Source organism: Polypterus senegalus, chromosome 5 (assembly GCF_016835505.1).
Source record: "Polypterus senegalus isolate Bchr_013 chromosome 5, ASM1683550v1, whole genome shotgun sequence".
Taxonomy (NCBI): domain Eukaryota; kingdom Metazoa; phylum Chordata; class Cladistia; order Polypteriformes; family Polypteridae; genus Polypterus; species Polypterus senegalus.
Genome location: NC_053158.1, coordinates 188,024,394 through 188,048,270, shown reverse-complemented (window position 1 = coordinate 188,048,270; position 23,877 = coordinate 188,024,394). Strand labels below are relative to the sequence as shown.

The 23,877-nt window shown below is 41.3% G+C and overlaps 1 protein-coding gene across 1 annotated transcript in view; it reads left to right on the top strand.

The window, feature by feature from the left end:
* maf1b (MAF1 homolog, negative regulator of RNA polymerase III b) overlaps positions 1 to 20,977 on the top strand; it is a 50,218-nt gene extending 29,241 nt beyond the window's left edge. The window contains exons 3-8 of the mRNA XM_039753794.1: positions 5,333 to 5,461; positions 7,334 to 7,502; positions 15,709 to 15,830; positions 17,459 to 17,578; positions 18,837 to 18,944; positions 19,041 to 20,977. Coding sequence (XP_039609728.1) covers positions 5,333 to 5,461; positions 7,334 to 7,502; positions 15,709 to 15,830; positions 17,459 to 17,578; positions 18,837 to 18,944; positions 19,041 to 19,065 — 673 coding nt within the window. The 3' untranslated portion in view covers positions 19,066 to 20,977. The remainder of the gene's footprint in view (positions 1 to 5,332; positions 5,462 to 7,333; positions 7,503 to 15,708; positions 15,831 to 17,458; positions 17,579 to 18,836; positions 18,945 to 19,040) is intronic.
* The last annotated feature ends 2,900 nt before the right edge of the window (positions 20,978 to 23,877 follow it).

The following is a 23,877-nucleotide window of genomic DNA, read 5'->3' as shown; positions in this document are numbered from 1 at the left end:
TGGTCAATTTTTTATTGTTGAATATTATCTTAAATTATTGATCCCAGAGCAGGTTTCACAATTCTGATTTGTACTCTAGCCACAGAAGAGTTTGTACCAAAAGTGAAATTGCAGAGTTGGTTTTATTTGCACTACAGTCCCCTGCTGCACAATTCCCTAAAAAATATAGCAGGTTGACTTTCATACAATCAACAGTGCCACATTTTTGTGAAGTATGTTGTGGCATTTTCAGTTCATTTTAGAAAATGTTACATAGTGAGAAATTAGCCATCCATCCATCTATTTTTGTTCCGCTTATCCAAAGAGGACAGTGGAGAAGCTGGAGCCATCTCCGCAAGCAAGAACAATTCCTGGACAATGTGCCAGCACATTCCAGGGTGAACATCCATACGTTTATATATAATAAATATATACACAAACACACACACACACGTGCATTATGGGGACAGTTGTTAGCATTGACAGGCCACCTGAACTGTGGGAGGAAATTAGAGCACCTGGGGGAAACCCACAGACATACAGGGAGAACATGCAAAGTCCACGCAGGGAGCACCCAAGTCTTGAACTCCAGTGGCCTTGTTATGGTGCAATACTGCTAAAACTGTGCTATCTGTGACAGATTATGCAACTATTTAAAAAAAAAAAAGGCTAGCATATGTGGGGGCTGGGTGCTGATAGAGGAGTGATTTGGTGTTAGGGATTTTGCCATTATTCAAGATGTACAGTCCTGCACCTAAAAGCAAAGTCTTCTCATTTAAAATGGGGAAGAGATTAAATAATTAAACATCAATGTGACATTTTCCTTCCCGGCCAGGAGGTGGGCATGGAGGGGCACTGAGGCAGATGGTGCGCCAGTACTGGTATCCTAGCAACAATTGGTGGGATCACTCAATAGGGTAGTAGGCCAGCATAGTGGATGGAGAAGCTTCCTGACTGCGATGGTTAGCATTCTGTTTCCCATTTGGGAGGCCAACAGTGTAAGACAGTTGGGAGTCTGCCTCCCGTATGTAGATAATTTTTCCCCCATACACTGTGTGGCAACATCCCTTGTAGCAGCCCCTGTATGAATACCAGCAGGGCAGCATGAGAGTTTTGGTCTCTTAGGACTGCCATGTTGGGTTCTGTGGGGGTTGCTTTGGGGAGCTAGTGGGAGATGAATTCCCTGCTCCTGGGTGGTTCCTGGATACAATGGTTTGGGCACCAGAAGTATTCTTGGGCCAGGTTTAAAAGGGAGCCCTCCACTTTGTCCAGGGAGTTGGAGATGACAGAGTGGAAGGACAACACTTGCCTGGAAGGAGTAGAGGAAAACGCATAGAGAAGAGAAGTAAAGATTGGATAGTCCTGTGCTGTGTGAAAGGAAATCTGTAAAGACGTATTGTGTTATTAACAGAGGTGGGTAGAGTAGCCAAAAATTGTACTCAAGTAAGAGTAAAAAAGTACTTGGTGAAAAGACTACTCAAGTACTGAGTAACTTGTTGAACATAATAAATGATTTATTTTTTAGAAAAGTTGTAACAAGACAGCAGAATTTGCACATTATTTTATATTTTTGTCTATTTCCAAATAATAAAATAAAAAAAATGAGTAAAAATAAATCTCATCTTCCAAGTTCCAAATCGATTTTTCCACAACAAAGCTTACCTGCAGTAGGTAACATGTATGTCTGAACAGTGCAAACTACTTACAGTGATGAGATATCCTGTACACTGACAGTATAATGCTGCATATGCACTTTGTGGTGTAGCGGGTCTGCGGCTTCAAAAAAAAAAAAAAAGGCCAGTTTCAAATTCATAAAGCCATGTCACTCTCCATGGGCGCAACTGCACCGTGGGCAGTTAATGAGGTAGTTGGATCGAGTTGCACCTGCACGTGCGGGTCCAATCGTTCTCAATTGTTTTATTGGCTTCCTGAGGCGTGTGATTAAGGCCCACGGAGATGGGATTGTGTATATACGGGTCAGCACAAAAAAGGGGGAAACAAAGAAAAGACATTTGGATAAAAGACATGAAAGGCAGGCTTGGGAACGAGGATCTGGTTCTTGCAGTGAAGCTGTTTAGCAGTGAACAGGAGCCCCGCATGACTAAAGAGTTGCTCACAGGCTGCAAGACGCAGGAAGTTTTTGTGTGGTCATGTGACTGCATGGCTATGTCTGATTGATGAAATAGTCATGCAGTAGATCCACTGGCAACTTCTCTCTTGCAGAAATATAGTTTGATGTATAAATGGGGGTAAAAAGTATGGTGCAGTAAAACTACTCTTAGAAGTACCATTTTTTTAAAAAGTTACTCAAGTAAATGTAACTTGTTACTACCCACCTCTGGTTTATTAAACTTATCTCAACCCAGGACTGTCTCTGTGTAGTTATGACTATGGTTTTGGGCTTAATGACACCCCCTACAGTCAGTGCCAGCGCCACCATTAAGGCTATATATATATACACAGACAGGCAGACCTATTGTAATCCACTGCCACACGTTTATTTACAACTATTATATACAAGTTTCCAGTGCACACAAATATTTACAAGTCAAAGTGCACACACAAACCCCATACACAGTCCTGGCCACGCAATGCCTTTCTTCGGCACCCCCTCCGAGGTTTTCGCGCCCCTTTGGTTGGCGCCACTCGCTCTGTTGTAGGCTCCACCAGCCGTGGCGGCACCCCCTCGCTAGCGGAGAGTCCTTCCAGCAGACGTTCCATCTCCTGAGGGCAGGTCCCCAACGAAGTGGGTCCAACTGCTTGTCCGGGGTCCGGCCCTGAAACAGATAGAAAGAAAGGGGCAGAACCGCTGCCTGGACACCCTTCCCTGGCGTCCCTCTGTGCCACGCACTGGCAGCGTTCTCCCCTCCATCCGGCACCCCAGCACTTGCCTGTTCGGCACCCCTCCGCGGGTTCCGTGTCCCTCCTGTGGTTGGAATTGACAGAACCGCCTGCACTCCTTTCCTCTCCGCTGACCTCAAGGATTCCCTCTGCCCCGGCAGAGGGCGGCCAGCACCCGGACGTGTGCAGCCAGCACCACGTCCCATCGTATCGAGGAACCGGCACTCCGCCTCCAATTCCTCCTGTCGCTCTGGGACGCCCTGACGATCTGAGTCTCCTTATGGAAAAGAAAGACTCCTTCCCGTCTGCGTCCCTGTAGAGCGGCGTGAGACTGCCGCCGACTTGGGGTGGAGGGCACTCAACAGGCCGTGTCCTGCCAGCCCCCTCGCTGTCTCTCCCCTCACTGCACGCGCAGCCCCCAGCGCCGCATCCACTGTCGGAGGACTGCTTACTTGGAACTGATCGTTAGCTTCACAGCCGTTTTCAGCAGACCCTCCTTCATGCTGTACGGGGACGGATGAACTCTCCTTCCCCGCCGTACACCTCCGGCTGAAGAATCCAGCGTTGCGCCATCGGATCACCGTTGGCAGCTCCTCCATAGACGCAACTGCCTTCATCTCCAGTACCCGCAATTCTGCCCGGAGGGCACGTAGCACCTGTGACACACACCGCTCCGACAGAGCAGCCGGCAAAGACAGGAAGTTAACCGACGCAGACCCTACCTGTCTGTCAGCCCCAAACACTGGCAACTTCCTGTGGGCCTCTTCCTCCGGCCCAATCGGGTCTCCCCCTGCACGTGATGGACATTCCTTGGTCCCGCCTCTATACAGTCATTTGTGGGCACGCAGGACACACCATCCAACCGTGTGCCTGTCAGGGGGAGGGACTTCTGGTCCGTGGCCATTTTGACTCCCCTCCTGCGGCGGCGACGTGCTTGCCGGCAGCCTTGCTGTTGCTGAAGCTGCAGCGGCTACTTCTCACCAGCTCCCGCAGGTGCCACCGTGCCGTCGAAGCCCCACCGACCAGCATGCGTCTGCCACTGACGTGGAACCAGGTTGTCCCTGCCTACAAAATAAAGCATACATCCGCCGCCCCACCCCTGGTGTGGCAGAAGTGCTGAGGTCCAGGGTCCGCAAGGCATTGGGGCGCCCCCTGGCGGTGACCACAGTTACCTACAGGGTTGGGCTTCCAAGCCCTCTACCCGTGGCCCCCAAAGCAACCAGGATGGCGGCCCCCACGTGATCCAGGGTGGGCATTGACCCTCTTCCGGTCTCTTACGGCGCCCCGACTGGGTCGTTGCCCCTGGCATCCCTGACTATATATAATTATACACGAGGGGAAGTCAAAAAGTAAAGGGGCATTTATTCTAATGATAGAAATGTGAAACATACCTTATTTTTCTACATAACCTCCCTGGACTTCAATGCACTTTTCCCAATGTTTCACAAGTTTTTTGATTCAGTCAGGAAAAAAAGTTTTTCGGTTGCATCTGCAACCAATTTTGCACCGCATCAATGACTTCTTCATCACTTGCAAATCTTCTTCCCCTTAGCGCTTCCTTTAGTTTCCAAACCATGCTTGCAGCCTTACTTTCGTGATGATGAACCCAAGTTTCATCTACAGTAACGATTTGCTGTAAAAATCCATCTCCCTCGCCACGATAACAGGCCAAATGTTTACGAGCCAAACAAAAAGCGAATCACTGCCCTCCTTTCCTCCTTGGTGCAGATTGACAATGGAGCTGTCCTATTTAACGGTCTGCTACACTCCAACGAATAACGCGTGAATAAGAGTTACACGTTGTATAGAAGTGTTGGCGACTACACTCATTCAGTGCTGGATACGAGCAGTGTTACCAAACTCTGAAAAGAGAAATTAAAAAAATCCCTTTACTTTTTGACTTCCCCTCATTCTTATATATATATAAAAAGTGTGTATGTATGTAAATGTGTTTTCTCTCTCTCTGTATATTTCTGTGTGTGTATTTTGTACAGCCTGGGTATAGGTTTCCAGACTTTACATAACCTACTTATGTCATGTAGTGAGTCGGAGACGGGACCCTGAGCCAATAACCTTCATCTTTGAAGTCCAGGGTCATAGTACACTGCTTGTCTATGCCCATGACAAACCAATTTAGCTTGTGAAATTGATGCAATATCTGTGCATGTATGCACACTTGCTCCCTATGTTTCACTGGTGTCCTGTCCAGGGTAGTGTCTAGTGTCCAGCATTGTGTCTAGTGCTGTCAGGTTGGGATGGTAAATGGACAAATGTAATAATGGTGTCATAAATAGAAAGAAATGTAATAAAATTGTATACTGCTACTGCTGCGTGTGATTCAGACGTGTTTTTTTTTCTTTTTTTTTTTTCTCATGTTTCTTCCCAGCTATTTTGAAGAAAACTTTTCTAACTGCAAAAGCAATGGCATATGGTAGACCTTTTGTTTATCATGTCTAAAAGCATTTTGTTCTAGATGGGTATGTTATTAACTTTTCTTCCCTTTTTTCTTAAGGATTGAAAGTTACTCCTGCAAGATGGCTGGTGATGACAAACACATGTTTAAGCAGTTCTGTCAAGAAGGCCAGCCACATGTCCTGGAGGCCCTGTCTCCTCCACAGAGTGGTGCTGTAAGTCCAGGCAGGTGAGTACATTCTATATTTATACTTTTTTAGAGCTGCTTTCTCTTGTATGTGATTGCAGACTGCAGTAGTATATACTGTTGTGTATGTGCATGTGTGTTACTTGCCTGTGTTATGATTGGTAAGTTTTTAAAATGGCCTGGTTTTGGGATTTTAGATGCTTCACACCTGTTTGCCCAGCCTGCCCAGAGATAGGCCTCATCCCATGAAGCCTGGCTCCAAACTCTACTGGCAGACTTTTGATTGTTCAGGCCCCATAAATGCGGAACATGCTTTTAAAGTTCTAATTACTTTAAATATATCAAAATGCCCCGCAAAAGAAAGGAAAAAACTTAAAAACCTTTGGCTTAAGAAACCTCTCCATAAAGAATGTTTATTACACAAAATATTTTAAAATAATCAAAAAGAGCAAAAATAGCAAAAAAGGAAAAAGGCAAAGGTTTTGCCTAAAGAGGTGACACAACACAAACAAATCCTATTCATAATCCAACAATTGTAAACCTAAGACATAAGCAAAAAAAAAAAAATAGAAATCACAAAATCCAATACAAAACAGAGAAATCACAGAAAATAAAACTAAACCCAAGCCTGGCTGAAATATGACAACCAATATGTTAGGGAATTTCTAATAGTTGGTATGAGTCTCAGACAGTTGACAGAAGATTAATAATAATAATAATTCTTTACATTTTATATAGCAATTTTCTTAAAACTCTGTGTTTTCCATGCAGGGAAGTCCTGGGATGCAAACACATGATCTCTGACTTCAAGTTCATCTTGAGATTTATGTAGTGATGTCTTGCTTTCTTCTTCCATGGCATAGTTAATTGGTTGCACTTCAACCTCTTATTTCGTGTAATGCGTTATGAAAAATTAACATAAAGTAGAATATGTAGTGAAGGGATGTTTTGATGTTAAGAACATACAAGTAGTAAGTAAAGCTGTTTACATGTGAATAAATCTGTCTTTTGTTGAAGCTATGCATCAGTATACCCTACAATCAGGTCAAGATTCACTGGCACAGAAAGGAAAGGTGCTGAGAGTATATAAGAGATGCAACTGAATTCAATATACCAAAATTAATACATGTCTAGTACCAGGATGGGTGTTTGGTGGATGCAAGAAAAGCACTGCTGTTGTTCACAAAGGCTCTTCAGACTCCAGCAATATGCATGTAAAAAAATTCATTATCTAAGATACCTTCGGATTACAATGCAAGAGTAAAATATCTAGCACTCGTAGCAGATTGCCATTATACTAAAAGTTTCTTTGTTAAACAATAGCTTTATATGATAATTCTAATTACATGGATGATGCCTTCATACATAAATGTTCTTAAAAAGTACAGTAGGATGGTAATATTAATAATAATTTCATATGGTCATGGTTCTTACACAAGGTCCGAGGCTATTTTCCAGAGAGTCATCAGCCTACTTTAAAATAAATAGGCAAAAGCCACAGTAAAGCATTGTTGGTAAATGGTAATCTTATTGGCACACATTCAAGGATGTGTTTAGCACAGCTGCATCCTTTTCGGACAATAATAGCTTGTTATGACAATTAAAAGACCTTGTGTGCCCAAAAATCCAAGATGCTAGTGTTAAAAAAAGATTTCTCTTACAAGGGTCATTGCCTTAAATGAGTATATGGCATTGTCTTTTGTGTGCACAGTAACCTGACTGCAGCTAGAATCCTAATTGTGTAGGGGGTGGAGGGGTTTAAAACATTCTGTTTAGTTTAGAATACCCAAATAATACAAAAAATATTTTAATATATTTAAAATTCAGACATATACTTTGTATGTTTGCCTACATCACTCTCTAACTATCAGAATGAGGGATACACCCTAAGTTTGCTTTAATCTTTCTCTACAGGCTCAGCAGAAGTCAGAGTGGTGATGAAGTAGAGAGTCCTCTCAGTGATAAATGTTGCCGGAAGACCCTTTTCTACCTGATTGCTACTCTTAATGAATCCTTCCGCCCTGACTATGACTTCAGTGCTGCAAAGAGTCATGAATTTAGTAGAGAGCCAAGTCTCAACTGGGTGAGTACAGGAGATTCATTAGTTTGGAATAATACAAAAAAGCTGAAATCTAGCATGCCCAGCAAATCTTTTTCTTATCTATTGCACAACTTTTTATTGATCATTGATTCACTACATTTACAGATGCTTAGACTCTTAAGGTGCTCATTGTCATGAACCTCCCAGTACTTGGATCTGTAGTACTCACTGCAGTAACATGACAAATGTCCCCCAGGTTTTATTTTAAATATTGTTTTTCAGGATGGACACCATTAATAGGTAATATACAGTATGGAGCAGTAGGGGATGCACAAACCAGTGTGTTTCTTCATGCCGGTCCCAAGCCCGGATAAATGGGGAGGGTTACGTCAGGAAGGGCATCCGGTGTAAAATTTTGCTAAATCAATATGCGGAAAACAATACGAATTTCCATACAGGATCAATTCCATAACCGATTGAGCCCTGGGTTAACAACGACGGCCACCAGTACTGTTAGTCAACAGGGTGCTGCCGGAAATTGGGCTACTTTTAGCCAACAAAGAAGAGGGTGGAGATGTGTCCGGAGGAAGGTAAAGAGAGTGGAACTGAGGGTAGGAACTTTGAATGTTGTCAGTATGACTGTTAAGGGGAGAGAGTTAGCTGATATGATGGAAAGAAGGATGGTTGATATATTGTGTGTGCAAGAGACTAAATGGAAGGGGAGTAAGGCCAGGTGGATCGGAGGTGGATTCAAATTGTTCTATCATGATGTGGATAGGAGGAGAAATGGAGTAGGAGTTATTCTGAAGGAACAGTATGTCAAGAGTGTTCTGGAGGTGAAAAGAGTGTCAGACAGAGTAATGATTACAAAGCCAGAAATTGGAGGTGTGATGATGAATGTTTGTGCATATGCCCCGCAAGTTGGGTGTGCAATGGACGAGAAAGAAGTTTTTGGAGCGAGTTGGATGAAGTGATGAACAGTGTACCCAAGGGACAGAAAATGGTGATTGGAGCGGATTTCAATGGACATGTTGGTGAAGGGAACGGAGGTAATGGGTAGGTAAGGTGTCAAGGAGAAGAATGAAGAAGGTCAGAGGATAGTGGATTTTGCTAAAAGGTTGGACATGACTGTGGTGAATACGTATTTTAAGAAGAGGGAGGAACATAGGGTGATGTACAAGAGTGGAGGAATATGCACAGAGGTAGATTACATCCTATGCAGACAAGTCAATCTGAAGGAGATTGAAGACTGCAAAGTGGTGGCAGGGGAAAGTTTAGTTAAGCAGCATGTAATAGTGGTCTGTAGGATGACGTTGGATATCAAGAAGAGGAAGAGGGTGAGGGCAGAGCCAAGGATCAAATGGTGGAAGTTGAAAAAGGAAGACTGCAAGGTTGAGTTTAGGGAGGAGGTGAGACAGGCACTGGGTGGTAGTGAAGAAACTACAGTAGTAAGGGTGACAGCAAGAAGGGTGCTTGGTGTGACATCTGGACAGAGGAAGGAGGAGAAGGAAACCTGGTGGTGGAATGGGGATGTACAGGAGAGTATACAGAGGAAGAGGATGGCAAAGAAGAAGTGGGATAGTCAGAGAGATGCAGAAAGTAGACAAGAGTATGAGATAAGGCACAAGGTGAAGAAAGAGGTGGTGAAGGCTAAAGAAAAAGCATATGAGAGGTTGGACACAAAGGAGGGTGAAAAGGACCTGTACTGATTGGCTAGACAGAGGGACCAAGCTGGGAAAGATGTGCAGCAGGTTAGGGTAATAAAGGATAAAAATGGAAACATACTCACAAGTGAGGAGAGTGTGTTGAGCAGATGGAAAGAGTACTTTGAGAGGCTTATGAATGAAGAGAACGAGAGAGAGAGAGAGAAGAGGTTGGATGATGTGGAGTTAGTGAATCATGAAGTGTAACGGATTAGCAAGGAGGAAGTAAGGACAGCTATGAAGAGGATGAAGAATGGAAAAGCCTTGGTCCAGATGGTCCATATGACATACCTGTGGAAGCATGGACATGTTTAGGAGAGATGGCAGTGGAGTTTTTAACCAGATTGTTTAATGGAATCTTGGAAAGTGAGAGGGTGCCTGAGGAGTGGAGAAGAAATGTACTGGTGCCGATATTTAAGAATAAGGGTGATGTGCAGGACTGTAGTAACTACAGGGGGATAAAATTGATGAGCTATAGCATGAAGTTATGGGAAACAGTAGTGGAAGCTAGGTTAAGAAGTGAGGTGATTAGTGAGCAGCAGCATGGTTTCATGCCAAGAAAAAGCACCACAGATGCAATGTTTTCTCTGAGGGTGTTGATGGAGAAGTGTAGGGAAGGCCAGAAGGAGATGCATTGCGTCTTTGTGGACCTGGAGAAAGCATATGACAGGGTGCCTCGAGAGGAGTTGTGGTATTGTATGAGGAAGTTGGGAGTGGCAGAGAAGTACATAAGAGTTGTACAGGGTATGTATGAGGGAAGTGTGACTATGGTGAGGTCTGCGGTAGGAGTGACGGATGCATTCAAGGTGGAGGTGGGATTACATCAGGGATCGGCTCTGAGCCCTTATTTGCAGTGGTGATGGACAGGTTGACAGACTAGATTAGACAGGAGTCCCTGTGGACTGTGATGTTTGCTGATGACATTGTCATCTGTAGTTATAGTAGGGAGCAGGTTGAGGAGACCTTGGAGAGGTGGAGCTATGCTCTAGAGAGGAGAGGATGTGGTGTTATGGGTCCATAGCTTGCTTAGCAAGGGCCAGTTTTTAAATAGATAATCACCGCGCTTGCGGTTTCATGAGGGGGCATAGTGGTTGTAGCAAGCCGCGGGGCGATCTGCGGTGTGGGCGTTTCTTACCGAGTGCACAGGTGGGGAACTGCCCACATCCGTGATTGTTCCCGTGGCTAATGTGCTGCAGCTTCTATGGCCCCTTGCTGTTTAAAAGAAGCGCGAGTCGGTTGGGAAAGAGATCAGAGAAAAGAGAAAAAGAGAGGACGGAGGTTACATGGGAGCGAGAGAGGTAGCAGGTCGGTGCGAGAGAGAGAGAGAGAGACACACGGAGTGTGTGGAGAGCGAGCGAATGAGTGCTTGTGGGCAGCTGCGAGGGCCTGGGTGTTAGGCCTACACCCAGGGGTTGTAGTTGATGTCGCTCCCACTGAGCGAGCAGGTAGCGGGAGTGACCAGGGGAAGGCGACTGACCGCAGAAGGCCAGAAAGGCAGCGGGAGTCGGGAGGCTTAGTGGTGGAGTCCCCATCGTGAGCGACCTGGCCATTGGTGGAAACCAAGTCTCGAGGCTGGGATGAGTACCAGACCGAAGCCAGGGATCGAGGGGTCTCCAGTCTCGTGCGTGAGTTGAAGAGGGCAGCTGCAGAGAGCGTCTCGCCTGCTGCAAAGCCCAACTGGGAGAAGCAGGTGAGACGCTAACAGAAAAGAAGCACCAGGCTTGTCATTGTTGTGTTTTTTAAAGACTGCTTCCTGTTGGATGTTTTAACCTCGTTTTTTAAAGGTTTGTTTTTTGTTTGCTATTTTTAAACCTCTACATTTTTCTTTTATTGGATTATTTATTTGGACATTAAATCACTGCACTTTATGAACACTTTGTTTTTGATGGACTGTTTTTAATAAAGGCACTTTTTCACTTTTTACCATCCCCTTGCTCAATTGTTGCCTTCACTGACTAGCTCATCGGTGACATTACCGACAGTGTTGGGTTCAAGGACTCCCAAGCAGCGATGGGAACATGGAGCTAAACCCACATCGTCACAGAGGACTGAAGGCCAGTAGGAGCAAGACAGAATACATGTGTATAAATGAGAGGGAGGTCAGTGGAATGGTCAGGATGCAAGGAGTAGAGTTGGTGAAGGTGGATGAGTTTCAATACTTTGGATCAACAGTACAGAGTAATGGGGATTGTGGAAGAGAGGTGAAAAAGAGAATGCAGGCAAGTTTGAATGGGTGGAGAAGAGTGTCAGGAATGATTTGTGACAAATGGATATCAGCAAAAGTGAACAGGAAGGTCTACAGGACGGTAGTGAGACCAGCTATGTTATATGGGTTGAAGACGGTGGCACTGACCAGAAAGCAGGAGACAGCTGGAGTTGAGAGTTAAAGATGCTAAGATTTGCATTGGGTGTGATGAGGATGGACAGGATTAGAAATGAATACGTTACAAGGTTGGCTCAGGTTGGACGGTTGGGATACAAAGTCAGAGAGGTGAGATTGTGTTGGTTTGGACATGTGTAGAAGAGAGATGTTGGGTATTTTGGGAGAAGGATGTTCAGGATAGAGCTGCCAGGCAAGAGGAAAAGAGGAAGGCCTAAGAGAAGGTTTATGGATGTGGTGAGAGTGGACATGAAAGTGATGGGTGTAACAGAGCAAGATTCATAGGATAGGAAGATATGGAAAAAGATGGTTCGCTTTGGCAACACTTAATGGGAGCAGCTGAAAGAAGTGGGGTTATTTGTTTGGGATTTTCTGATCAGGTTTTTTCAGGGCTGATGCAGATCACATATATCATGTTGCTGGAAGTGATCCATTTCGATTCAGATTATTTTTTGTTATCCTTTTCATTGTATTTTATTTATTTTTTTACAAGGAACTCCTGCATACCATCTTACCAAAAATGTTTTTTTTTTTTTAAAGAATGGACAATTTACTGATCACCTATGCAGTTACTTGCAGATTTAAATTGGCTGATTTTAACTGCAATTGATCAATTTGAACATCACTACTATATGTGGGATAATTTTCCAGTCTTTTTGTGTCTCTTTAAAATGGTTCTATTTCCTTGTACTTCTGGTCTTACATTTACCTCTCATTATATTGTTAGATGATATTGTTAGATGATATTTTAATTTCAGTATTGTGATGTAGTCCTGAAAAAGCATTGTGATAGCAATTATGCAAAATAAAATCATCTAAGACATAAGAGAAATTCCTGTGCTGGTTTGCTTGACATGCATTAGTATCCTGGAACAAATCTGTAAAAGTTTAACACTATGCTTACTGTTAAAGTGTATCTGCTTTCTCACTTATGTTATACAGGGGTACAAAGCAACAACCACATTGTTTTCGGTCATAAACTTTTTGACTAAAAATGTGGTATGTGCACATGCATTGTCATGGTACAGCATTGCCCCAGACATTTTTTTTTTGTGTTGCTTTTCTACAGGTGCCTCTGTAGTTCAGTGTAATGTTACTGATTAGCAGTCTATTCACGGGGAACAAAATTTTTTTAACAAGTCCTTTAATCTTCAAAAATCGCATGTATAATTCTGGAAAAAATGTCAGAAATATGCACTTGATTAAATTGGCATGTTTGATAAAACACATGTTTGGGTCCGTGGCAGTGCTGGAGCTTTATAAAAAAAAAAAAAAAAAACAGTGTGCTCAGGCACCAGGTGAGCATAGCATGGATGAGTGGCCCTGGAATGTTGATTGGAAAGTGGTGGTGGTGCTAGTGTTCATGAGCAGACATGCACAGTTTGGCCAGTTTCCTCATTAGCGCTCTGTGGTTTGTAATTAAGGCACCTGAGTAGGACAGAGAGTAGAGATCAGGAGAAAAGAAAAAGGAAAAAGGCAGAGGTTAAAGGAAGGAATGGGAAGATGAAGAGGCAGGATCATGACTGAGCTGCTGTGATAGTGTTGAGGCATTTGTCCTGGAAGAGGCCCTGAAAAGAGACCAGACAGCGCTCACAGGGTTACTCCTGCTGAGCACCCAAGAAGCATGAGACATATGGCTGATGTATGGTGGGAGAAAGGAGGATGGTGGCACTTGTCGGAAGGCATCTCCTGCTGTAGAGCTGACTTGTAGGGGTGAGCAGCAGGAATATGCTTTTACACTAGAATTATTAGAGCCTACGAAAAAACTCGTAAATCCATCCCACCTTAAATTGCTTCTTAAAATCGTTCACAGCTCTCCACCAGCGTCTTTTGTCATCTAAATGTGCTGATAAAAATCAGGCTGCAAGCAGCCGGCTATTCCATCCCCCCACCAACTTAGAACGTGCACAAACTTCTCCCAGCTCATGCCTTAGATTGATTTTCTGGGAGTGAAGTGGAGTTTTAGAGTGGAAATAGTAGATCGTTGTTTGGAACACACGCATTTCATGTCTGCTCCGTTTCCACCGTAATCTGTGTGAACACATTGTTAAAACAGAAATGTTTTTTATATTCTACTAGTAGATGACAAAATGTAGGCATAAACTATATAATGTATGAAGCCTGAAGTATCACAGAAATACTTTCACAAAAGGTACAAATCTAACACAACAATTGCGCTTTTATTCAAAAATATAACTGCAGAAACAAAAAGCTGCCTTAACATGCGACATTGACACCCATTTATTATGACTGCCTCCATGGCGAAATAGAATCAGCTGCTAACCTTTACAAGTATCATAAATTACACCGGCTGTTACAGACTGAAATCAAATGTATGTTTTTATTCTAAAATAATAAGACTAAGAGCAGTTTACTTCTCAAAACGGAGTGGTGCAGGATCGAACTCGCGACCTTTTGATTCCCAGGCGGCAGCATGGAGGCTTGTAATTTGTTTTAAAAGGAAGATCCTAACTGGGTTTTGACCTTCATTTTACCCATTTTAGATTATTTATTTCAACTTCCACTGGGAACACTGTTTTTATTCTGGATTACTTATTTATTTATAAACTAAAGAATGTGCACTACACTTTGTTTTGATGTGCTATTCTATTGTTAAAATAAAGCACAAAGCACTATTTTGCCTCTACCTTTGCTGTTGTGTCCTCAGTGCACCCTCAGTTTCATGACTATCAATGTCCAAAGTTCAAGGGCGTATGCCAGCTGTCGGCAGTCAGGGCATAATACCATGATACCACTAGGTGGACTTATTAACAAAGACTGTAGGCATATGATGCACAGCTGCATAGTAGATAACTTCACTCTACTTCTATGCCATTGACAGGTTCCTGGAATTTTTGGGTCCCTCCTTGTAGGTGGCAAAATGAACACATATAATCGGCAGAGGTTAAATGCATCCCAATATGTAAAGAACCTAAAAATGTTGTCAAACACATGACTGTTTAGTCTGTTAAGCTCATTTAGTTGGCTCTTATCTAAGATGTCCCAAAATCTCATCCAGATACTTTTTCCAGATTAAACACACAACGCTACAACCACACAAAGCATGTCATGTAAGACTTTGACACTGTATGTACATTGTCCTTTCAGACAAACATGGCATGCATGGTGTCACAGTATCCAAAGCCACAAAAGAGTATAAGAAATCGTCAGATGAGAGGACACCATTAAGTCCAAGCAAAGTCCATCAAACCCGCTTGGTTAGCTAACAGCCAGTTGTCTCATCTTACCTAGGTTCTTTTAAAAAGTTGTCAAGATTTCACCTGAAGCTATATGAGCTAGTAGTTTGTTCCAAATTCTTATAAGCCTTTCAGTGAAGGAGGGCTTCCTGTTTTGAATCTGAAATGCACTACCTCTTAGATTCCACCTGTGTCCTCATACATAATTCACTATTTAACTTAAAATTGACTAGCCACATTCATTTTTATTGCCTGAGAATGCTGCCGCAGCCTTTGTGCACCTCAATGCTATAGAGGTAGAATTCTGTTAGCGTGTAAGAATGGGGCATGTCTTTTAATCCAAGGAAGCACTTGGTTATTGTTCTTTGCACATCTTCAAGAAAGATATAGCAACTTTTGTAGCATATTGAGCATGTGACCAGAACAGCACACAGCACTCCAGATCTGGTACCAGTAATGCTTTGTAAAGCTGGAGCATATCATCCGTTAATTTATATACAACAATTTTTTTACAATCCAGTCTAGTACTTCATTTGCCTTTTTGCACATTGCCTGGATAATGAGAATGTTAACTCAATGTGAACACAATTTTGTTCCAGAATTCTTTATTAATATTTTTTGCCTGCATGTAGCATTTTTCACTTCTGTATGTTAAACTGCATTTTTTAACATTTGTCCAATTCTGAAGAATTTCCTGGTAATTTTGAAATTGTTTTTGCTGCCTTCTTAGTATGTGCTCTCTCGCCAATTTTAGTGTCATTTGCAAATTTTACTTTTTTTTTTTTTTTATTTTATTTAAAAATTGTAAAGACAATTTTAGTCAGCATATTTTAGTTTTTCCTGTTCTTTTTGCATGATGGTTAGAGCTGAATAAAAGATCAATCTGTCATTTTTATGAACCCTTTTAATGTACCTTTCGGGTTGTAGGTATAGCATTATGAATTTGTTGACTGACTGTTTCTTTTTAGGTCCTAAATGCAGTGAACAGCAGTTTGTTCTCAGCTATAGGAGAGAAGTTTAACAACCTGAAGCCAGAGCTCTGGACAGCTGTTGACCAAGAAATCTGTTTGCAAGATTGCGACATCTATAGGTAAGTGCACTTCACTGACATAAGCGTCTGTTTTACCCGCTTACTGGTGCTGTTACATTGAATGTCACAATTTGGAAACGATGTTATTTGAAGGCACAAATGCCAGCATTGGCAACATTTGATTGTAAAACAACTGTTGTTTGTTACCTCGCACAAACTTTGGCCTCCTGTTACTCTACACTATGCAACATTGCCATATTTTACAGATCTGTTTTTTGCATGTCTCTTCCTTGATCAACCTTTCCATAATTTTGAATGGTTTGCTTTTATATTTATTAATAAAACTTACAGCTGCATCAATTCATAATGTAGTTTGGGGCAGATTTTGCTAACCCACTTCTGTTGTTTTGATAAGCCAATTTTTAAACGCTTCTCCAGTACATTAAAGCTACGCACACACTACTACTTTACCATCTAAAAACAGCGTTTTTAAACAAAAATTGTCTCTGTCACATTATTTACAGAAGTATCTGCATACATTACAACGACCAAAAATATATACGACATTAGACATTCGTGTATTGGTGGAAACAGATAGAGGAAGTGTCCTCCTTGAAGGGGTGGTTACACTGCTGGCAATGGAATTTGTTGAAAATTGTAGCAACCTGTAAATCTGTCTCTTGCTGTTGTATACAGCATTCAAGCTATACAAAACACAATTTAGTTGTACTGTATAAAACTAAGCAACACAACAAGCACCATGGGAAGCAACTCCTCGGTGCTCACAATGTTGGAGTATGGTTTTCTTCCATGAAGGGAGACCAGTCCGGGGATGAGACATTGTAATGAGCAGGATCAAATCAGGGAAAGGCCATATAGTAAGCGTGATCCAATCGGACCACAATTACAGTTGTAATTTTTTTTTTTTTTTTTTTTTTTTTAATAAATGGTATATTTTCACCCATCCTCTCTACAACTCCAAGCCTCAGTTTTCAGAAATTCTGGATTGCATTTTCAAAAGTCTGCTTTTGTGGGTTAAAAATGCCAGGGTAGTTTGGACAAAAGGCAAAATGGTGCCTAATGTCTGTATTTGTAAATTTAAGGTTATATCCATACATACTAAGCTTTCAAGAAGCGTTCTGTTACTGATGCTGTTACCATTCAGTCTTAAACCTAAGATCCTTGACTTTTTTTTTTTAATGCTAAGAAATTCGCAACAATGCAAATGGAAAATAACTCCATGATTTATTCCCTTACTTCCAGGAGACCTTTCAGTGTCGGCAAGTGTGCAGAAAGTGAATCCTGAATTTAAATCCACTATATATGACGCTTTTCGTTATGATTGTTTTCCTGTTTAAATGGGCTTGCTTTTGTTGCTACTACCATTGATGTTACCATAAGAATAAAGTATACAAAACAAATACAAATGTACATGTAACAGCCAGAGTTGTTAGCCTAAGTTTGAATATATTCGAATATTTGCTTATCTTTAGTTTGAATATTTTAAAATGTTTTTTCAGCTAATTTGATTGCCCAACTGCTTAATTATTTTTTTTCTTCTATTTAGTACTTGATAAAAGCCTTAATGTAATAATATTTCATGCACAATCAAGTTTTTATTCCTTAAAATTGAATTTTTGTCTCTATCTGTAGTTAATTCTTTTCATGTCATTTTTTATTTCCTGCAGCTATAACCCTGATCTAGACTCTGACCCTTTTGGAGAGGAAGGAAGCCTCTGGTCTTTTAACTATTTTTTTTACAACAAGAAGCTCAAAAGAATAGTCTTCTTTACGTGCCGTTCTGTCAGGTGAGGTACCTTTCAGGCAGGATTATTCTATAATATATTTTTTATTATATTTAATGGAAGGAATTAAGGGAAACATTGAGCAACACATAGCAAGAAAATGAGTTTTAGTGAACAGTCAGTAATGGGTTTAGAAAGAGGGAGGTTGTGTTTTACCAACATGCTGGAATTATATGAGAAAGTGTCTAAAGGATATAATTTTAAAGAAGAGCATATGATATTATTTTTCTTGACTTTCAGGAAGTGTTTGATAAGTTGCCACATGAGAGGTTGGGTATCAAACTAAAAAAAAAAAAAACAGGAGTTCAGGGTGATATTAAGAGTGGTGTCCCACAGGGGTGAGTGATATGCCTGCTGCTGCTTTATAAATGATTTGGATAGGAATATATGTAACAAGCTAGTTAAGTTTGTGGATGATACCAAGCGAGGAGGAATGGCAGATAATCTAGACCCCTTGAATCATTACAGATGGACCTGGACAGCATAAGGCTTTGGCAGATTTGTGGCAGATGAAATTTAATGTGAGAAAATATATTAAGCATTACATGTAGGAAGTAAAAAATTGAAAGTACACCTTATGAGAAGTATTTAGGACTCCCAGTGGACTTTACACTGTCAACTATCAGACAATGTTCAGAAGCCATTAAGAAGGCTAACAGGATGTCAGGATATATAGTACCCTGATGTGTGGAGTACAAGTGCAAGGAGGTTCTGCTCAAGCTTTATAACGCACTAGTGAGACCTCATCTGGAGTCCTGTGTGCAGTTTTGGTCTCCAGGCTACAAAAGTACATAGCAGCACTAGAAAACATTCAGAGAAGAGCAACTGGGCTGATTCCAGGGCTACAGGGGATAAATTATGAGGAAAAATGAAAAAAGCTGAGCCATTTCAGTTTAAGCAAAAGAAGATTAAAAGGAGGCACTATTGAACTATTACTTTAAAATGAGGGCATCAAGAACACAGTGACACAGTTGGAAAGTTGCCAAGAGTAAGTTTCACACAAGCATTTTTACACCAAGATATATAGAATAAGCTACCAAGTAGTGTGGCAGGCGGTACGACTTTAGAGACTTTCAGAATTCAACTTGATGCTATTTTAGAAAAGTTAAGTGGATAGAACTGGCAAGCTTTGTTGGGCGGAAAGCCCTGTTATCCTCTAAATTGTTCTATTGTTCTAATAAGTTATGAGCTTTTGTGATGTAGTAATAAATGCAGTAGGTCTTTATTGCACTTTTTGGTACATATTTATCTTTAATGACAGTTTTCTGAGTGGATATGGTCGTAATGAACTAGACAATGAGCTAGATATGGAGCTTGGAGATGCAATGGATGAGGATGAGGAGGATCTGGACAATTTTGAAGAGGACAGGTCTGTATCTTTATTTTTATTTTTTTTACTATATTAATGTGCAGCAGTAGAGTGATGTTGATGAAAGTTTTTATTTCTTATTCTTTTTTCTTCTAGGTATCAGCAAGCCGTGTGTGTCTAACTCAATGGCTCCATCCTTCTACTGTGAAAGGAATGCAGTCGGGAGTATTTTTTTTTCTTTTAATTTATTTTATTTTTTTTGATTTTTTTGCAACAAGGGCAGAACATGTCTTTTTTTTTTCTTTCTGCCACTCTTCTGAATCTCAGGCATATCTGTTCCATGGCATTCTTGCTTTTCCTTGGGCTGAATCTTTTACAGACACGCTATGAATGTTTTGATTTATCAGGATATGGTGACTCGTGATCTCCTTTGTCTTGCATGAAATTGTGGAAACAGCTTTTTGGAAATGAGTCTGGAATTGCTTTGAACTGGATATGGATCCCTGTCCTCTTATTACAGCATTTCTTTTGCTCTGATATAAATATTTTTTTTTGTCTTGCTCTGCTGGTCATCCAGATTGGGGCTGCCGGTGTTTGACCCTCCATATTTTGTAGTCTTGAAGAAGAGATACACCGAACCAAAGAGGCAAGGCCATGCTTCTCCTCTCCAGTGTGCTGGGTACCTCTGTTGCTGAGGGGAAACCTGTTCAGACTATTCATTTTTTCCCTCCTTGCATCATGAATTCTCCAGATGAGACAGGAGATAAATGTGTTTGTATTTGTATATTAGAGACAGTCCTATTAGCTGGTTTTTGGATTAGTTGAGTTAAACACTGAGGGTCTGCAGTTTGTCCTATTTAAAGATCCTTTTCCTGTAGAGAAAAGCATTCATTTGTGCATGTTTGTAAAAATATTCCACTGATGTATTGGTTATTTCAAAAGAGGATTATTCTGGTTTCTTAACACATTCTCAGCTTGCACTGACACTCCATGATGCTCATTCTGATGACAAATATCCATCTTTGAGCAGATTAAAAAAACAAACTGATTTCTAATCTGCTGATCTACTACAGCCGCCGGCAGCTAGAGCAGTGTTAAACGTTGGGCTCTTTAGTCTTCCACGAAGGCAAACTAGAGACTACTTAAATGATCATGGTGGCATTTTCCTTCCCATTTTGTTTTCTTTTTTTTCCCATATTTAATTTTTTCTTTTCCCCTTTGCCTAAGCAAACTGCTGTTGGCACCAGCACTGCACTGATATTTTTTTCTGTTTTTAAAAAGTTATCTTATGTATTGATGCATTTAAGCGTAAGACAGAGTAGATATCTTTATCTTTTTCCTTCAGTCTCTGTCTATATGATATATATATATTCGTATATATGTATAAATATACATACTTTAAGTGTTCAAGTTTTTTTCTGACCTGTCCCTGTGTTCAGCTGTGTTTCTAGTGAATTGGAATTGTAACAACCTTGCAGACATACATAATGTGGTTTTGAATAGCCTAGTGGTATCGGCTTGAGCTTCAATACAAGTCTTTGCAGATTTTGTAATTGCTTACTAAGGAGATGTTTCATGTCTCTGAGACTGGTGGAGGGGTGACTGGACTATGCTAGGATTTATCCTCCAAGGATTATGATGATTCCTGTATATGCTGAAAAGTCTGGAGCAGAACTGTGTCCTTGTCACCAGTTTGGCCTCTTTAATTATAACTGCTGTTGTAGGCCTGTACAATGTTGTTGTTATTTCTTGATCCTTGATATTTTATATATATATATATATATATATATATATAATTTCCTTTTAAGTGAATTCTGTACCAGCTATCAGACAGATTATATGCTAAGGCTTTTAATGATGTTAACCTGCTCGAGGCTTCAACATCACAACAGTCAAGTGTAGCAGTAAAGCCTTGCTTCCTGTCTAATGTTCTGAGTATTGTTTTATTTTTACACCTAAAATACTTTTTATAATGTAGTTTCCTGCATTTTACCTGTTTTGTATAATCCCATAGGAAGAATATTTGGAGTGATTTATTTTTAATAGGCAATGTTCTTTTACACATGGTACATGAATAAACTTCCAATTATTTATGTTGTTGTTGTGTTGTATTCTTTGCAGCGCAATTAAATGTGGCTCATGTGACTTTCATCAGTTATTTATAGCAGTGTTTCCTAAAATGAATCTGAAAGTCACCTTGAAGGTTTCAAAGTGAGCCCTTGTGCCCAGGATCTCTTAAGCATCGAGTTACACATCACATACTTGACAACAGTTTACATTCTGCAGGTTGCTTTAGCAGCCATGTATGCTGCTGATGAGATATCCGTTTGCTTCAGCTCAGTAAGTATTTTACTTTAAGTTTAGATATTTGTACAGTTAAATGTGCATACTTGGATGTTCCAAATATACATAACATACTCTCATTCTCATTTTCTGAAACCACTTATCCTGGTGAGGGTTGTGGTGGGTAGCAAGCCAGCCCAGACATCTTTGTCCCCTGCTACAGATTCCAGCTTTTCATATGGATTTCCCAGGCATTCCCAAGTCAGCTGTGAGATATAATCACTCCAGTGCATTCTGGATCTTCTACAAGATCTCCACCTGTTGAGGCATTCCTGGAAGCAGCTTTAGACGGGGAGTCACTCTGGGTGGCATTCTTAAAACGTGCCCAAACTACTTCACCTGGCTCCTCTTGATCCAGAGGAGTAGTGACTCTGCTCCTCGGGTTCTCCTGAATCACCTAAGCGTCTCACTCTACTACTGAGGGTCAGCCTAGCCATGCTTTGAAGACACCTCATTTCGACAGTACAAATTTATAAACCCTGTAACTCGCCCAGGATAGGGTGACCAAGACCTGTTTCTGGAGCCAGACCTGGGGGTGGATGAGCATATGGTGTCCTGATGGATGATCTGTCAGGCAGACTGCAGTTTGTCAGACTCAAGGACTGTATTTCTGATAAGGATGTGACCAACAGTGGACCACCACAAGGAACAGTTCTGTTTCCTTTTCTTTTCACTCTGTACACCTCAGACTACAAATATAACACCAGGTCATGTCACCTGCAGAAATTCACAGATGATTCTGCTTTAACTGGCTGTATTGATAAGAGGGATGAGACTGAGGAGAGGAGTCAAGTGGAAAAATGTGTTTATTGGTGCAGAAAGAATGGCCTGCAACTGAACATCAGCAAAACCAAGGAACTGGTTACTGACTTTTGCCTCTCTATAGAGCCTTTACATCCAGTCACTACTCAAGGATTGCAAAAGAAAGATCTGAATGTATTAAAAACTTGTGTCTACTATAAATTTAAGATGGAACAAATATGTAATTACATTAGGCTTCTTGAAAAAGGCAGAATTTCAATACATAGTCATTAAACTTTTGTCAGGGACCGGTGAATATGTATGTAAGCTTAGTACATAATAACATTAATTTTCTGGACATTTTACTTTGTAAAAAAGCGAATGTCTCTGTCTGAGCCAGCAAAACGGTGAACGCAGTTTCATTGTAACCACCTGATTTTGTTTCTTCAGCTGAAGGATTTCCTTTTTTGGAGACGTTTCTTTCAAGCGCTAGGTCAGCAACTGCTGGGTCCTCCCCCTTGCCCAGTCTGTCATCCTCCATTGGTTGCTTACTCCTCACCCAAAACCCCAGGTCTTGCATGTGTAATGGAGAAACTGTTACACTCAAACAATGCAGGAACCGCACCCTTCTTCAACGATCGTCATCCCGTCTCGGACCCTGGCTCACAAAAATCCTCTTTTTTTTTTTTTTTTTTTTTAAAATTATGGCTGCAGACTCGGGGATGGGGGCTAACTGTAAAGCCCTCTCTCCAGATATAGAGATGATCCATTTAGATTGGGTTTTCACATTGGAGGTAAATGTAAGAAAACAAAGTACCTGGAAGCTTGGCACAAAGTTACACAACAGTGCTCGGCTGTAGATCCAGCTGTATGCTGAAACGTCTTTTTCTCTGACATTCTTGCCACTAAACAAAAATCACAACTGCAGTCTGGACAACGGAAATGACTGACTGTGCTGAGATTTCACTAGAAGTACATCAGCACTACCCTGTGCATATAGCACAACCTCCATATGACTTGACCGAGCTTGAGCAGCCTTTGCAAACAAGAAAGGCTGAAAAATACAATGTTCAGATGTGTAAAGCTATTTTCTCTGACATTAAAGGATCTTTTTGCATTCATCACCTCAAAAAAGCCAAATTAAATCCACTGCGACTCAATGTTGTATAATAATAAAACCCCAACTCAAAAAACATTAGGGACGATATGGTTAATAAAAATTAAAACAGAAAGCAGTGATTAGTTAATGAAATGGTCTTTAACCTGATAATATTATCTTCTTCTTTCAGCCACTCCCGATAGGGTTTGCCACAGTGGATCATCTACTTCCATATCTTTCTGTCCTCTGCATCTTGTTCTGTTACACCCATCACCTGCATGTCCTCTCTCACCACATCCATAAACCTTCGCTTAGGCCTTTCTCTTTTTCTCTTGCCTGGCAGCTCTATCCTTAGTATCGCTCTCCCAATATACTCCGCATCTCTCCTCTGCACATGTCCAAACCAACTCAATCTTGCCTCTCTGACTTTGTCTCCCAACCGTCCAACTTGAGCTGACCCTCTAATGTCCTCATTTCTAATCTTATCTATACTCGTCACACCCAAAGCAAATCTTAGCATCTTTAACTCTGCTACCTCCAGCTTTGTCTCCTGCTTTCTGGTCAGTGCCACCGTCTCCAACCCACATAACATAGCTGGTCTCACTACCGTCCTATAGACCTTCCCCTTCAGTCTTGCTGATACCCATCTGTCACAAATCACTCCTGACACTCTTCTCCACCCATTTGACCCAACCTGCTTTCTCTTTTTCATCTCCCTTCCTCAATCCCCATTACTCTGTACTGTTGATCCCAAGAATTTAAACTCATCCACCTTCACCAACTCTAGTCCTTGCATCCTCACCATTCCAC